The sequence below is a fragment of the Dermacentor silvarum genome, chromosome 8, assembly GCF_013339745.2.
Source record: "Dermacentor silvarum isolate Dsil-2018 chromosome 8, BIME_Dsil_1.4, whole genome shotgun sequence".
Classification (NCBI taxonomy): Eukaryota; Metazoa; Arthropoda; class Arachnida; order Ixodida; family Ixodidae; genus Dermacentor; species Dermacentor silvarum.
This window is the reverse complement of record NC_051161.1, coordinates 18,944,131-18,961,941: the sequence shown is the minus strand read 5'-3', so window position 1 is coordinate 18,961,941 and position 17,811 is coordinate 18,944,131. Positions and strand designations below refer to the sequence as shown.

At 47.5% G+C, this 17,811-nt stretch overlaps 1 protein-coding gene across 1 annotated transcript in view; it reads left to right on the top strand.

Annotated features, from left to right (window-relative positions):
- Positions 1-17,033, top strand: part of LOC119460742 (lens fiber major intrinsic protein-like) — a 58,450-nt gene extending 41,417 nt beyond the window's left edge. Inside the window, exons 5-9 of the mRNA XM_037721815.2 lie at positions 1,961-2,081; positions 8,960-9,262; positions 11,272-11,358; positions 12,205-12,333; positions 14,948-17,033. Of these exons, the coding sequence (XP_037577743.1) occupies positions 1,961-2,081; positions 8,960-9,262; positions 11,272-11,357 (510 nt within the window). The 3' untranslated portion in view covers position 11,358; positions 12,205-12,333; positions 14,948-17,033. The remainder of the gene's footprint in view (positions 1-1,960; positions 2,082-8,959; positions 9,263-11,271; positions 11,359-12,204; positions 12,334-14,947) is intronic.
- Positions 17,034-17,811: the final 778 nt, after the last annotated feature.

Genomic DNA, 17,811 nt, shown 5'->3' with positions numbered 1-17,811 from the left:
GCAGGCATCTCTTAGTGGCAGCCAATTCTTTCCTCTCGGCCCGATTCTGTCACCTGAGGGCTCTGTACTCCTTTTGACACACACACACACACACACATACACGCAAACGCGTGTGCACACGCACTAACTTTCATGCACGCAAGCACACACTCGCACTAGAAATGGTCTATAGCATATATACAACGCGCACCCTTCCTCTCATAAACAAACATGGACATACACGTACACAAACGCACACGCACACACACTGCATCTCTTTTTTTCCTGCACTCTCTCATCTTACACAAACAAGGCGTGCTCAAACGCAGAGGCGCACGGAAGAGACACATACCAAATGTACACAGCGGCAAGCGACACACACACACACCGCCGCGTCCTTGGCAGCAGCAGAAGCAGCAACAGCAGCAGCAGCGGAAGGCGCTTTTGCTCTGCATTAACTGCCGGGCAAAAGAGGCCGACCCGGTGCGCGAACCAAGATCGATTCCTCGGCAGCAGCGGCGTCGGCTGTCGCGCGCTGTTTCTTCTCCGCACCACACGCACGCGTTGGGGAGAAGAAGGTCCTCCGGGGTGCGATATTTCATCGTCCGCGGAGCTGCCTGGTGTCGCTTCGAGACAGGAAGCAACGTGCCACGGCTGCCGTTACGGCCGATGCGGCGGGGCCCCGATGGCAAAGAACGTCATCAGGAGAAAGAAAAGCACGCGCGAGAAAGAAACAGAGAGAGTAGGGCGAAAAAAAATAATAAAAGGACGAGGTTACGCGCAGGAGTCGCGGATACCACGGCTGGTTCTGCCCGGAACAACACTCCTCCCGGCCCGTGAGCCTAATCTCGTCCTCGTATACCATCGTCTTCTAACTTGGGGCCGCCGGTCCTCATTTACTTTCGTCTCTTACCAGTTCCCCCTTTCTTCTAGGCAGCCCCTTTTAGCTTCCTTTTCTTCCTGGACAAAGCCTGGGCAACATGAGAAGGCTCTCTCGCTTTCTCGTCCTGTGGCAGCCTCCTGTCATGTATTCCCGGTGCCACCAGAGTGGGTATGCTGCCTCTGCTGCCGTTATAGTTCTAGCTAACCCTAGGATCTCCCCGCCTACAGCGCGCGCACGCACACACGGGCTTACACGCTGTTCGCGCCGCCTAACACGCAGAGACGCGCACGAGTGACTGAAGGATAAATGAGATCAGACACCTTTTGCGTTCCTCGTTCATTTTCGATGACTTTCTTATTGCCCTCGTACATGCTCCCTTCGTAGATTCACTTCGGCGGAATTAATTGAAATGCTTTCCTCTCCGATGCCCTTTCTTTTGGTGGACCTGTGTGCAGGTGTAATATTGATTTCGATGCTCTCGAGTTTTGTTTTACTTTGGCTCCTACGAAAGTAGATTTCATTGACATTATGCAACTCTGCTGGTGGGATGGCAGTTCCCGATTGCCGATCAGGTTGCATTTTTTTTTTTTTTTTTGCTTTTTCTAGACAGCAAAGTTTCATTTCATTGGCTTATTTTGTTCTTTCCTGGTTTTACATGCATAAAAGTAGGTTTTCTTGGTAGAAACGTCGGGCTCTGAATTAATCAATCATGACAAAATAAAAAAACGCGGACTGGCCAGCCACAAATAAGTCCGTCTAACTACAATGCAAATGAAATATAAGCTTAATTTGTGTAAGAAAATCAATAAAAAAATTACAAGTAGTGAATGCGTGAAGACACACACTCCACTGCTCGTCATTCAATCACGGACCCTCATTTCTGTCGGTTGTGTTCGAGAACCGCAACAGTGCTCTTTTGGCCTTTATGCATTTTTGACACACGATGGACCAATACTTCTTTCGGAAGTGTTTTTCGTCGCAGTCACTGGCGATATCTTACGTCACTGTGGTGCACAGCATGAATGACTAGCGCTAAATTGATTTGACATAGAAATTAAATTCATTAACATGCCGCTCGCGTTTCGTACCTGTTCGCAGGTGTACTGGTTCGGGCCCGTGGCCGGAGGCCTGTTGGCCGGTCTCATCTACGAGTATATCTTCGACACGAAGAGATCAAGCCGGGATGTGGGAAGGCGAAGCGTCGAAGACGCCGACAAAGGTAAATACGTGAAGTCATGTGGTTCCCAGGCGTCTAACCGTCGATGATCCCCTTCGACAAACTTACACGTTTTAACAGGTCATTGTAGGTCGTTGTTGGTCGTTGCAGGTCATTATGGTGTATATTCTTGAGTGTAATTTTGTTTTCAGCGCAAAATTAGGCATACATAAGCGACCCTAATTTATACGGCTAAACAACCAATAAATTACGCTGCATTAACGGCCGGTACGCTCTATTTGGTGCCCGCAATTTAGGGTGAGTGATAAAATTGGTAGTGCTTGCCAGAAACTGGGATGCTGAAGTCAAGTAGAATCGCAGACAGTCGAAGTCGACATTCATGTTCAGTATCAACCTCGGTTCTTGTTGCTGCTTACTTGTTCTAATACACGTTTTTTCTCTTTTTTTTCTTATTTAGTTGAGCTCAGACAATGTGGAGATAGCAGTGTCACATAGGTCACCAGAACTGCCACTCCCGGCGTCTGATTCAGAGACGCGCAGTTGACGACACTCGTCAACTGCGCGTCTCTTAAGTGATCACCGCGGACTTCCTTGACTGACTCGCTTTTGGCTTCGTAGATGTGGGATTCGTGGTAAATTAATCTGCCTTGAGCACTGGCTGGCATCACTTGCGCTTTTTGAACACGTGCCGTAAATCGCTAATTCAAGAAATGATTCGGGCAGCTTTACAAATTATGAAATTCAGCATTAGTACTGTCTCTCGCCATTAATTTCTGGCCAACGAATATTCAGTCTGAAATGACAAAATGGCGCTATCTATCACATACGATGCGGCTCAAATTTTCTCGTATTCAAAAAAAGAAAGAAAGAAAAGAACGCCAGCACTAAGCTTTACTGCAGTTCTTTTATGGGCGACATCCAAATGGATGCCAAGCGTATAGAGCAAGTCAAGGTTTAGGCGAAACGGTCTGGAAGCAAGCTTTCAAATGTTCCTTTCAGAATAATGATAAGTTTTGCAGAACGGAGCGCATATTCAGCTTAGCGGGTGAAATATATCATGACCGTACTAGCCTACAACTCCATAACTACTTTCTTCCTGATCTCGAAGTAAGTTGTATTTCAGTCACATTATGCGGGTGATTTACCTGTTCTGTGTTAAGAAGCTCTGAATTCTGATCGCCCGCCACAGTGAACATATCCTGGTAACGTTCCTGGTAACGCTCAGCACAAAAACTATCGAGTATAGTGTGTGGTAAATGATAACTGGTGGTCTGTTTGAGAAAAAGAATGGGTACCAGCGAAAAACAAGCGCAGATGAGGCAGACAAGGTAATGTATGGGATGATGAGATTATGAAATCTGTACGCCTACTGATTGAAAACAGAGATACTAGAGGTCGCTGGGGGAGGTGTTCGTCCTGCAGTAGGCTTAAAATGAAGATGTTTTCAGACATGCGCGCTCACGCTTACCGCGCGGGCACGCGAATTCGGCGCTACGAAGAAGCAGAAGAAGAAGAGCACAGAGCAAGCAAGCAAGCATCGCAACTGCAGCAAGAAAGCAACCGACAGAATATCGGCCGCGTCATCTCATGGCCGAGGAACCGGATGCAAGGAGCCGGTCAACCTTCCGAACCTTGCATTCGCGGTCGTCGTCCGTCGTGGGTTGCGTCGCCGGCGTTGTGGTTGCCGGTGTGGCCGCCGTGGCCGTGCTTCTCTACTTCGTGAGCGGGGTGCATCGTTCGTCGAGCAAGCGCCTCTTCTGCTGCCCGCAGTTCCTCGGTCGCCTCGCCAGCCTCGGCAACTTGACGATGGACGCGTGCGAACGCTTCTTCGAGTACGCCTGCTACAGCTACCTGGGCGACCACGGCAACACCTACGCCTGGGTCGCCAACGTAGGCACGCACCCCATGTACGGCTATCCCATCACGGAGGCCGGCAGAGCCGTATCCCATTTCCACAAGCGCTGCCTGCAATGGGTTTCTCACTCGACGCTACACGGAACGAACTCTACCCAGGCCATTGTGTACCAGCTCAACTTGGACTCAGATTCAGCGGGAGCGACCAATATCATCCGCTTGATGCTCGAGCTCTCCCTGCGGTACAATCTTTCCTCGGTGCTCGAGTTTAACGTGCTGCAGGATGACGGCGCCAGCCCGTTTACCGTCTTGAACATCGCGGTGCCGTCGTTCAAGAGACTGAGCGGGTCGGACACGGAGGGGCAGTTCTCGAAGCTGAGAGGCGACGCCCTCGAAGTTATCAGGAAGACGCTCAGAGTCAACATCTCGGTCGGAGAGGTGAGCGACTACTTCGGTCGCTTAGAGGAGTCCCGACAAAACCTGGGCACCGAGAACACCACCATCGACTCCCTGACAAAGATTACGGAAGGTAGAGTCAATGCCTCTGAGTGGAAAAAGTTTCTGAGCAACTATACCATATATGACCGGATATCGAGGGTGGTCAGCGCCCCGCTCAGCTTTCTGGAGAGACTCACTGCCGACTTGCTGAAGCCGGAGAACCGCCAACGCAGTATGGCACTGATACTCGTCGCTGCTTCGACGTCCTTGGCCCAGAAGATCAGTCCCGTAGGAAGCAGCGGCCATAAATCGGCCGCGTTTTGCGAAGCACGGGCTAGGGCAATGCGACCTCTGTGGATTTTGGACAAAATCGAGTACTATCCGACGCAGCCGCAAGACACTGCCATACGCGCCGCGTACGCCAGCATCGTGGGCGCCGTCATCCAGAGGCTACAGAACGACATGGATAGCTCGGACGTCGAGAAAATTAACCGAACGCTAAGTGGCGTCCACCTGCTGTTGCCTTCCGACGTCGTCCCTAATGATGTCGGGCTACCCGCGCTCGGCAACGGTGACTTCGCGCAAGACTACCTCAGCGCAAGCGAGTATGCGTCCCGTCTCCGCCGACACCTCGCCAACAAGTTCGACCTCAGTCCGGAGATCATCGAGCGCGTCGAGAGACACAACGTCTCGTTCGACGAGAAGACACTGACGGTTCCGGTGGCTGTCTACACAATGGCGCCGCTGGAGAGCGCGGCGGACCCCTTGGTGACCATGTCGACGGTAGGCATCGCCTTGGCGCAAGCTGTCTGGGACATGGTGCTGGACGGCGAGTGGGACAACGCCATCAAGGTTTCCATTAAAGCCTATCGTTCCTGCGTCAAGTACGGCAGCAACAGACTGGTGCCGCTGTTCGGCACCAGTCTCTGGCTCGCCATCGACACCTGCGTCCGGATAGCGCGAGGCCCCGGCTTGGTCGAACCCATAGACGGCTCCTGGAGCTTGACCCGCGGTCAAGTTTTCTTCACGGCCTACGCGCAGTACCACCGATGCAAGCCAGCGAAAGCTTACTCGGTGTTCGCAACCGAGATGAAACTGTTCGTGGCCACGTTCCCGAGCTTCGCGGAGTCTTTCCGTTGCGTAGGATCAGGTTACGGGGAAACTCGCAATACGTGTTCGTTCCGCTTGCCTCCGTAACGCACGCTGAATGCTGACCTGCGACTCGCATTTACGTTAGCGAATAATGCGTGTATGTTATACGGGGAACTTTGGTATCGCGTTTAGTTAGTCGTTCAGGTATACGAGAGTGAGCGACAATTTTTTTTAGCGTTTTGTGTTTCAAAAAATATCAGACGTACAGTGAAAAGTCCTAACCCTGTATGTCTTGTGAAATGTTGATGTGAGGTTTAGTATTTGTTTAGAAGCAAGAAATGCCCTTTAGTTTTAATGCCGCGTATACCAATGGCATAAATGAACAGTTTTGCTCTTATGTGCATTGACGGTGCTTGATTGACTTTTCATTATTTTTTCTCGTTATTAAGGACGGCTGCCTCGCTCTAGTGGCCGTTTTTTTTAGCATTGATAAAACCAGGCCAATGTTTCTGGGTCTGTAAAAAGTCATTTATGGTAATGGTCTCATTGATGCTTAGCGTTAGTAAATTTTACGCCATAAGCTGCGGTCACATCGTCTCTTCTTGGCCTGTGTGTTGCTCCGCGCTGTAAATTTCACGATTGCGTTATAATAGCCTCCTGAAGCCGTCCGATGTCACGGAGCATTCGTATGTCTAGCCTTCAGCGAGCAGCAAATTTCACCGAAATAAAAATTTCATTCAGGTCTTTTTAGTAAACATGTATAATTGTCTTCCCACGAAACGTAACTGGCTGAAAAGCCAAGATTGGCTGGACAGGCGCTGGCCTGCAGATCTGTGATAGTAGGTCACACGGTCTACTACTGCACATGAATTTCTGCTACTACTGAACATGGATTTCTGATTTTATATTGAAACATGACAGCGTTCATGATCTACTGTTCCATGTGGCGAACGGTACATGGTAAAACGTAACCTGCTAGACAAAGGGATCACGGTAAGATGGTGACGAAGTGATCAACAACGCGTTAACGGTGGTTAACAGTGGTTAACAATCGGTGAAGAATGGAAGCTTCAACCATTATCCAACGCTCCGATAATGGGAATTATCTTCGTCACTCCCCTGAAGAAGACAATCAAGCACTGGCAAATGGTAGAGACCTTCCTCGTTCGGTCATTGTTCATCCCTTCAAGTCTCCGTTTCCTGTGAACCATTTGTCTAGGTTAGCCTTAACGCAGTATGACTAACAATATATATATATATATATATATATATATATATATATATATATATATATATATTTCATAAAAGCGAGCGGAAGTTTGTCTCGGACTGTCACGGTTTCTTTTCATCGTACCTCTCAAAATATGCTAATGAATGCAATGCAATGAATGCTAATAAAGAGCGCTCATCAAATTCAGAAGTGCTTGAAGCAAAACGGCACTCTGGCGTAAGACTCGAGCTAAGGCAATGGCGGCTTTGTCAGCATTATAGCGATTTCAGTTGGACGAAGAGCGTTCCGGTAGGCTATAAGCATACGAGCAAGGTTTGCCGCAAAGGTACATGACGGAATCATACAGCGCCTGGGCGGGTAAATCTAGTTTGTTCACAAAGTGTTGCGGAGCTCCTTTAAGAGGCTTCACGCGGGTTTTCGCTATAGACAACCGCGTGCCGGTCTCGGCACAAACTTTTCTTCTCATTTCGTCTAGGTCGTCTTCCCATCTCCTCAATATTTCATGTTCGTCCTGAATAACAATCGCATAACTCCAAGTTGCAATTCAAAAGTTACGATGTGGCCAAGTGAAGATAAGTCTGTGCTTTCCATCCTTGTGTTACTTTACAAAGCTCTTGCTCTTTAGTTTTCGTCTTTGTTCGCAGTTTACACAAGTAAATATATATATATTTTTTCAATTAAAGCTATTACGCAGGCTACATGTTTGCACATTCTTTTACAGCGAAGCTGTTAAGAGCTAGTTCCCCCAGAATCGTGTCCGCGTGTAGAAAAAAACTATCATCATCAGCACTTCGGCTCCATGTGCTGGGCGGTTTCCCGCCAGTTGTGCCTTAGCACAGGTGTCAAAACGGATGACTAACATGACTTATAGGTCATGACATCAATAACATCGCATGCTCGTCAGTTACGTAACAATTAACATAATAAAATCACGTGTGGCGGAAGGAATAAAGAAAGAGGAAAACAAGGAAGGTAAGAAAGAAATCACGTGTGGCTCATACCCGCGTTGGATATGTGGGTATGAGCCTCCGAGAGCAGGAGTGGGAGAGATATCGCAGTATCCTGACGCTGCCGTGCAGTGTGCCGCGGCTATGAACACTGTGGCTCATGCGCTAGTCTTTGACGATGGGGAGGACTTGGCACAGCAAACGCACTACTTGGCCATCACACCAGGCGAAAGCAAGACGCCGGTGTCCTTGCTCTTTGACGAACATACCGAAAGCGCTCAATATAATCAATAATGATAATATATAAATTCACTACAGCAATATTCACCACAGCAGACCCACCATGGTCACAGCTTCGCTGGCTTCCATCTTCACAGTAGTGGAAGGCCTTCGAATTTGTTTTTAAAGCGAAGCTTTATATAGAATAGAATAGAATAGAAAGTTTATATAAAGTTTATTGACGTATATGTCTAGGCGAAATCTCCCGAGTACAGAAAACTATCAACATCAGAATTGGCTCGTGTGTCGTCTTTTTCCGCAGCTAGCTCGTCAATTGGCGCCCCTCGGGTTGCGCTCGTGCTTGTGCTTGGCACGCGCTCGTTCCACTGCTCCCGCGTTCGTCGTCGTCGGCTTCTTCCACAGCTGGCTGCGTCACCGCTCATCATTCCAGCGTAGAATTCCACTTTTCTTCTGTGTGCCGCGGCTACAGTATTCATATATAAGCACTGTGGCTCATACGCTAGTTTTTGACGATGGGGCGGACTTGGCGCAGCAAACGCACTACTTGGCCATCACATCACATTTTTTTTTTTTACTTCGTAGGTACAGGCATCGTTTCTTCTGTATTTTCTTACCTTCATTACCCCAACAAATTCTGCCTTTCATCGTCCACCTTTTCACCTCCTCAACACAAAGCAGGAAAGCGGCTACCCCTCCCGATTAACCTCCCTGCGTTTCCGTTTATTTCTGTCTTTCGCATCTCTCTCGGGACAACTTCAAACCGACTGGACTCGAGACCGTTCTCCGAGTCAAAGATACTCGGACCGTGGCTACACCCGTCAATGGCACAAAAAGCAAATCGTGCACTAGTGCACTACTTGAAGTGCACCGATTTAAGAGAGCGCTAATAGTGTCCTTGTGCATCAACCCGCGTGCACTCAGTGCTCACAGTCTCCCTCTTTTCCTCTTTCTATTTCCCCTTTCCCTTACCCCCCGTGTAGGGTAGCAACCGGACGCTCGTCTGCTTGACCCCCCTGTCTTTCCTCTCCTTCTCCCTCTCTCTCTCTGCCTTTCAATCGCTTTCTGTCTCTCCTCCCGAGTTTAGACTTTTCCTCGTTCTCTTTCTCATCCACGCGCAGAGTACCGGCTGGAGGACGACTACGAGGACCCATCCAGTGCAAAGAGCGCAAAGTACGCGACCGTCTCGCAGAGCCTAAACGGAGGAGTGGCCTCTGGGAGCACAGCACGGCATGCTCGCGCAGCGAAGGCCGTCCGCCAGCAACAACAACAGCAGCAGCAGCAGCAGCAGTACGAGGCCGGCTGCTTCGGCCGGCCCGCCGCGAACACCTACTCGCCCACGCCGTCCCTGGCCTTCCCGTCTTCCACCGAGGCGGCCTACGCGAGCACGCTCGCAGCCGCAAACTGCACTGCACAGATCTACGGTACGTGCACTGAGGAGCAAGCATTCATACACACAAAAAAACACACAGAAAAACGCAGATTTAACGCACATACTGGAATCTACGCGAAGCGTAGCTTTAGCGAAACGCTTAACTGCTGTATAATTAAAAGCAATGCGTACAATTGCGATTGTTTCTTATGCAAGGCGTATCTTCATGCAATGTTAATGTTTATGCACCACACAAGCCGTAAACCTTAGACTGCGCGCATTATTTAACTTATGCACTGCAACGTTCACAATCTAGGCCGAAACGCAAACGCTAATTTAGGCGGATGGACTCGAGAGACGTCAACGCAGGCGATGCCTGAGTGACGAAGGTGACATTTGATGCTCGTCCAGGGAAGAATGGTGAGAGGAGGTGTATGCACAAAGCAGTGCGACGTGCATGCAAATACGTTTAAGGTTTCCGTGCTCCTTGTGTCGAAGTCTACAGAACAGCTGTATAACAGACTTGCCCTATGGCTATGTATGAAGTCTATATAAAGTCTTCATACGCTTTTCGATACCGGTTATACGAAAATCCACTATATAATTGGGCACTCTGGCTGTCAGTAAATTTCTTTTTCCCGGTCCTCCTGTCTTCCATCGAGGCGACCTATGCGAGCACATCGGCGGCGGCGAACACCGCGGCGCAGATTTACAGTTCGTGCACTCCATGGGTCTACCGTCACAAAAATAACTATTATATAGGCGTTTTTATATGATGTATGAAGCATAGATTAACATACTTGTACCTTTTACCCCCAAAGTTTGCAGCTCGTTCATATACGTTCTTCTGCAATGCCCATAGAATGTCCACAACGCAGTCTTGTGCCATCGACCCTATAGAATGCACACTTCCGTGTATAGTTTTTTTAATGCGTTAGCAATCTTTGGTGGGTACCCAGAAAAATATGTCCGTCCCGTGACGCCTTACATCTGCAAAATAAATGCATAATTGGTCAAGTTAACAGATGTAATCGTTATAATGGTGTAATAGTAGATGATTGGTAACATATACTTCTTGTTGTAATCGTACTTTGAAAAATAAATAAATAAATGAATGTTTGTTTGATTGTTTGATTTGATTTGATGGGTAGGCATGCATAATCTAGCTAAATAACTAAGCAAAAGCGCAGTAGCAACCGAGCCAAAGAATGCGTACGAATTAGTAGACAATTCTCATAATTCCTGTAGCATTTTTTCGTCTTCCGCAAGGACACAGCCACGCGAGTGAGCCAACGGCGGCGAACAAAACGTGGTGCCTATTTCGGGCACGTGCGCGATTGCTTTGGACAGCGTGGCCGCCATAGTGTTTTGTGCGATAGACCAGTGACAGAGTGCGAAAACTGGCAGCCGTGAAATAGCGGACGCGCCTCACGCAACATTCGCAAACAAACAAAAATGAGCACCCGGGCTTGAAAGACACGCAAAGCTTTTGTCGAGTGATTGGGAGAGTAATAACTAGAGAACAGATAAACAATTAATCACCAGCAGAATGCGATATTGGGCTAGTTGGTTGGTGCTTGAAATGTGGTACTGGCGCTCTTTCTGTCCCTTCTTCTTTCCTCTTAGTTTTGTTGCGCCATCAGCAAAGTTCAATTAATCACCACTTATTTATCAAGAATTTCACTTTCTGATACCGTAGAGAAGTTGTACAAGTCTCTATATGCGTCCGGGGGAATACAAATAAGCAGTGCTGTGATAATCACGACGGAGAGCCTACCAGAGGATATCAGCTTCTCTTTACAAACCATTAGATGCTCGCGAAATCCCCACTTCGCGTTGGTTAAGAAGAAATGACGATCCTTATAGGACTTCCAGTTATTTGGTGTTCTGTGTTTCTCTTGCTAAATGGCAGCTACAGCCACGAGTTACGCTTCGCTGACAAGCGCGTTGCTGTCGCTATATGAGCTCGGCATTCAATTTCAATGCTCAGCTCTTTTTTTTCGTTTTGTTCTTTTTTTTTTGCATCGCGAGAGTTTCCATATGCTGTCCTTGTTTCTGCAGACCTGGAGATGCCTTCCGGTCACTTTCGGCGCGCCTGGAGTACAGACAAGGACCTCGACCTTCAGGACTCCAAGTTGTATATATAATGTGAGCGTCGCTGACCAATGCTTCGCACGTCGTAATTCATATTCAACGCACCCTGTGTAGATCTCATGTTGCTTTGAAATCCAAGTCATTAACATTTTACGAGCTGGCAACACTAGCTACTTCTCCGCGAGGTGAAATTTCGCAAGCCAGTATATAGTGCCAACGACGTACAGCACGGCCTATATCCTACAGGTAATGAACGAGTTATCGTTAAGGTATTCATCGCAGATTAGGTTAGATATGAAGGTCAGTGTCGTGGACCTTCATTGATATACTATGTCTGTCTGGTGCACACCACTGGCATTATCAAGAAAATTTATAAAACGAAGAAGTAGTTTCTTCATCCTAGTTGGGCATTCCGTGTATGCTTTTTTTTTTCTTTTTTTTTTATGCAAGATATACTGTGCACATCTTTTTTGGCCAAAAGGCGTAAGAAACACTAATTATGTGGCCACCTTTGAAACAACGAGCCACAAAATAAGACCACGAAAGTTTACGATGTCCCTGGAAATATACTCAAGCTGGAAATCCGCACCCGTGCATTCAGACGCAAGCATCCAACTTCTTTCAACCACCTTTCATTTTTTTTCCGTGGCATGATGCGTGAAAATCAAGTACACTGCGCAACATGAGCAAGGTAAGCAGTGATAAACGACACGCTCCCGGTTCGAGATAAGCTCGAGCAGCAGCTTTAACGTGAAACGCGTTGGTAACACTGTACGGAAATTTCAAACATTTAGAAAATCGTTATCTCTTGCTGTCCAATAGCTCATACCTTCCGACATGTTTGAGCACCAAAAATTAGATGGTGACAACTCTGTATTACTCCTTTTTTTATTTTTTTAGGTACAGTGCCAGCGCGATGTATTGGAGCGGATAAGATGCCTGTTGTTCCAAAGAAAACCCCGACGAAGACGTAGGAAGTGCATGATCCGCGAACGTTCTCATGAACAACGAACCAGTTTATTTCACGGGGTAAGGCTCCTTTTGCGCATTTATGCTCGCGTTGCTATGTTTATTTGAATGGGCGCGTGCGTGCCTGCGCATTGCCGATAGAGTGCTAACTTGGGCCAACTAGTACCTACTAAAAGCTCTTTATTCGTGCTAACGACGTTCCCATTTCCTTCCCTTCTTCCATTTCTAAGTTTCTGTCTCCTTTCTGAAGAGTAGGCAGGCGTTGTGCCCCTTCCTTTGGCCGTTGCCAACTTGCTCCTCCACTCTCCCTTTCTCTCAAGTGTGTATAGGTTTTCAAAACAAACAAACAAACAAACGACAACAACAACAACAACAACAACAACAACAACAACAACAACAACAACAACAACAACAACAACAACAACAACAACAACAACAACAACAATAATAATAATAATAATAATAATAATAATAATAATAATAATAATAATAATAATAACAATAACAGCACTTTCTAGAACAGGGCAAGAGTGAATGAACCAGTGGACAACAGACTAAAGACGCTGCACTAGGGTCCTTCGCCTTCCGTTAAAGGGATCCTGAGAACAGCGCATCTCACTACTGGCACGCGTTTATTTCAAGTATTACCCGCGTGCTTTAAACAGTAATCCGCTGATCCAATGTAAGAATTTATTCGATGACACTCTTCATTGAGACCTCTGAAGTTCTAACGATGCAGTACGCATTATTCATTGCATCAGGGTCCTTTTCTTTATTACCATTAAAGTGCTTCTCAGTAATCCCTTTATCGTTAAACTATTTTCCATAGCTCACGAGCTCTAGACTTCGCTCCACTGCATGTAGTAGGCGAGATGGAATACGATTGTTCCAGAAGTACGCGTAAACTTGCCTGTTCACGGAATTCCCAAAATGAAGCGTAAATGTTGGCGTTGGGTCGTTGGGCGCCGCTAAAGCTTTAGTCCGCTTACCCATACGCATAAGAACTAAATTAAGGTAGGGTACAATACGGCGTGTCCGCGCAATTTACTCGCATTTTACCAATTTTCTGCAACTTATTTTAGCCAGCGCAACAAACAGAACATTCACTCACACAGCACCGAACATTTGTACCACACGAACATGGAACAAGATCAGCGGTTGATAATGATGTCAAGGTATCCAAAGAAAGTTCAACGCCTGTACTGTGTGCTTTGCTAGCTCTCTGTTTTCGTCTTTTAACATCGAAGCTGTTTAAGCCGGTGGTTGCGCCGTTAGGCGTATGCCGAAAAACCTCGCCGAGTGATTGCGCCACATGCGTCGCCTAGCAACGCCTCGCACCAGCTGCACCGAGCCTCGCACCAGCTGCGGGAGCCAAGCCATGACGTCATCGCGCACGCCGCATCGCTTCGCCTTAGCTCTGCCTAGTCATGACATCACCACGCGGTGCGGATTGGTCGCTGCCGTGACGTCAAGGTCCCGCGGGGTATACATAGCTCCGCGTCGCCGCCGCGTCGACATCGCTGCGGGGGGAAATGGGGTCACTGAAGAAGATCGTCACACCCGAGGAAGAGGAAGCGCGGCGCGAAAGAGGGCGCGCCGCTACTCGAGAGCGGATGAGACGACTTCGGACCGATCCAGAGTATCGCGCCGGCGAAGCGGCGACTAAACGACAGCGAATGGCAGAAGATCCAGAGTTTCGGGCCCGCAATGGGAAGCAAACCCGTTTGAGCAACCAGAAGCGTCGCCAAAACGACCCGGGCCTGCGAGTCCTGGATAATTCCCAGCGGCAAGTGCGGAGAACCACGGGAGGCGTCGTCAGACGGTTTGCCCGCGAGTTTCTGAACAGTGAGTTTGGACACAGTTGCTGAGTGTGCGATAGACTGTGGTTCGACACACGAACTTGTTTACGGTTAGCTCTGTGCGCGACTGCGAAAAGCGAGAGACTGCGGTGCGGATCCTACGAGAAGCGTTTCCCGACGAAGCTAGGTGGGGCCGCCAGCTTCGCTGTTTGCCCAGTCTTCGCGCTACTAGTGAGAAACTGTCTTTTTTTTTGCACAGTTTTCTTTTTTTCTCATTGAAGTTTAACCAACTTGCCCGACATATTCCTGCCTTTCATCACTTTTAGCCTCCCTTTCATACTTAACCTATTCCCTACAGCTCACCTCGAAGGGACCGCAATGTAAAAAAATTGAGAACGAACGAAGCGCACGCAAGAAGATATGACGAGTTTGTAAGTTTGTGAATTGTAAGTCCGGTGACTGTGCGTGTGCGTGTGCCTGTGCGCGTACGTGTGCGTGCGTGTGTGCGTGCGTGTGTGCGTGCGTGCGTGCGTGCGTGCGTGCGCGCGTGCGTGCGCGCGTGCGTGCGCGCGTGCTTGCGCGTTCCTTCTGGTCCTGCGTCTTGGTTCTCGCTTTTTTTTTTCGCTTTAAGCAAGAAGATATATGAATGCACGTTATTAAGGATCCTGACATATAAGTCAATCCTAGGTACCTCTTCTCATACAACAATTCCGGGAGAACACAAAACCTAGGCAGTGCGTTGTTACAATTGCTACGCTATATAAACAAGCGTGTGGTGTCTACTCCCCTGTCTCTCGTTCTTTCCTTTACAATTTGTTACACACACACACAGTGAAGGCTGGGATAATTAATCTTGGCGCATTGCTTGATTACAGGTACAGCGTGAAGCCATCACCGGGGATGATGAGCCGCATCGAAGGCCTTCGTTAGTCAAAGGAAGCAGTTCTTCACTCAGGACACTACGTGGCTCCAATACAATGTTTAGAGGTTTTTGTTTTTGGTGTGCTCTCCAGTTGAAGAAAGGATCGTTCCACGGGATCCAGTGAACGCACGCGATGAATGCAAAGCCCAAGCTTTTCACTGAGGTCATCTGCAAGACGACCAGAAGGCTTACGCTCCCGTCGTATCGTTTTCGATTCCTCGGCCCCTCGACGAATAGTGTGCGCTGTGCGGCAAAGTGTATAACTGGAAGACTTAGTGAGTGAAGTGCACAGAGTACATGGGAAGTGACTCGACGCCTCCCCTTTGACATCAGTGTGCTGTTTACAGTGTATCATCGACGTATTGTATCAAGAACGCGATGTCGTGTCACCGCGCCCGGAGACAGAGGCGAAAATATGAGTTGCTCACGTGGCTTCCGACGCTATACCGCTGTGTTTACGAACTATTTCCTCCGAGCTGTCAATCAGACTACCAGTGCGACGTCAGCTCCGAACAAGCGTGGTATCAATACTCAGTGACAGTCTAAAAAATTTGGTGCTCAAGCTTTGCCCACAGAACCGCAGGGCACCTGACCCGTGTGCACACGCGCTTCGAAGCCATAGTTAACTTGATTGATGGATTTTATTGGCTCAAAGGCCACATTCACAAATTTCAAAGAGCACCAGAGTCATGATGTCGAAGCCTAGTTCTCGAGAGAGATCCTAATACCGAATGAAGTTCACCTCCCCGCTGTGACGTCATTGAAATGAGCGAACGTAATTGGCTGGCGCATCTACACAATTTCTCTAAGCTGGACAGATTCCTAGGCTGTCACCGAATATAGATTTACTACATTATGCAAACGTGCGTGACACATGCACATATTGTCCAACTGGAACCCTGTAATATCAGAAACGTAACACTTTGTTGGGACATGTGCACGCATTTCTTTTTAATATTTTTTTTATAAATGCAACATTTAGGTTTCATTTGAAGCCTAATTCGAATTACTGAGTGCACATGCCGAACCGTCACTGACACACATATCCATTTACGTCCACGCAATAGATGTGGCCACGTTAATGGTATAGTTAAGATCTGTTTGAAAAGAAGCAAGTGCGGTTGCTTTATACTTTACAGCGTTCTCTGGCTAGCGTTCCTCGAGTCGCGCCCATCAGGATTCGAATTTATCGTTTTCGTGACACGTGCTACGCCATTCAACGCCGAACTTGAAGCGGCGCTCAGAGACCTCGGATGTCCCACCCCCGTGAACGTTAGCTCAACGCCCACCGTACCCGACCGTTATCCAGACTACGCACGAAACTTTTGTGGGACTGCGTGAAATGCAGCGAAAAGAGCCGAAACCCTACCCTGTACCCATCACTGGTAACCTCAATTCAGTGCAATACAGAGACTTGCCTACAGACTCACCTGTGCTTCAGGCGTTCATAACCACCTGCAGCGTTCAACCTTGGTGTTCAACTGTTTCATCATGCAGCTGTGCTGGTTTTGCACTGTAATCTCATTGAGAAAAGCCAACATTTTTACCCTTGTGACGGCCATTTTTTTACCTTTCTTTTAGTCTCATTTGTTTTTGTTTTTTTCTATATTTGTTTTACTTTAAAAACAGAACATACCTCGCCCAAGTTGTTGTTAACTTATTCACTGCTAGACGCCTCCACAACAGTTGGTGACACCTTTCAGCCTAACACTGGATGAATAGGTGTGTGGGGAGTCGCTACTGTTCTCTTCTTTTTTTAATTCGCGGAGGTAACACTCCATACAATAGTAGAAAACCACAGTGCAGCCGAGAGTGAGTAAGAACTGACTTTTCATTAATAAATTGGCTCTAGTTCCAAACGGCGTCTATATTGTTTTTCTGAAGATGCATTGTTCGTCTTTGCTTCCCTTTCTTTATTTTTTCTTTTAACGCAATGCGTCATTGTATATGACCAATATGCTGAAAAAGTCAAACAAGGAAGCATTCAGCGCATCTCTGCACCGATGAAAATTCATGGAAGCGCGCCCACTGCTTGTAATATATGCCCATCGTTAAATGTTATCTCGTTATCTTCGAAAAAAAACAAAAAACGTGAAAACATATGCTTCAGTGCAGCTATTACCATACCAGAGACTTTAGGTAAGTAAGAGTCAAATAATCTTTATCACCCACAGCCACTTTAACGTTTTGTTCATTACAGGTGCCAGGACGTTCTGTTTTTATCTCGACGAATAGATGCGACGTAAGAGCGGCTTTCATCTATCGGAGGCCTGTCTTAAGGCATAGTACAAAGAGACGTTCACGAGTGCACAAAAAGATTTCTTTCGTGCAGGAAATCTAATGCGGAACGGTAGAAGGTGAATTTCAGCCCCATCGTTCGTCTGAATTGTTAGTCCAGATTACGAAGATAGCGTTATTTCAAGCGAGTATAGGAGTCGCTCAAGTAAACACCTAGACGTGCGCATATTATGGATTCTTCATAGCATGGCATAAACTGGCAACACAATTACATGCGCCACAGTTTGTGCAGTTAGCGTTGAGCGCAAATGAACGTTTCTGGTTCGTTCCACCGGGATCCTATATAACTTAATGTTCGTTTTGTTGCGCTGACTTAAAAATTAACCCCATCTCTACTTCCTCAAAGGAAGAGAGAGAGAGAGCAAAAAAAACTATTTATAACAAACCCCAGTCGGGTTCATTAGAGAGAAAACAGTTCGAGCTGTATTAGTACATGAACTTTCCCTTCTACACAACCAAAAAATAACGGCAGTACCAACCTTGGGTTGACGTCTTTGTAAGCGATAGCTTCTGCATTAC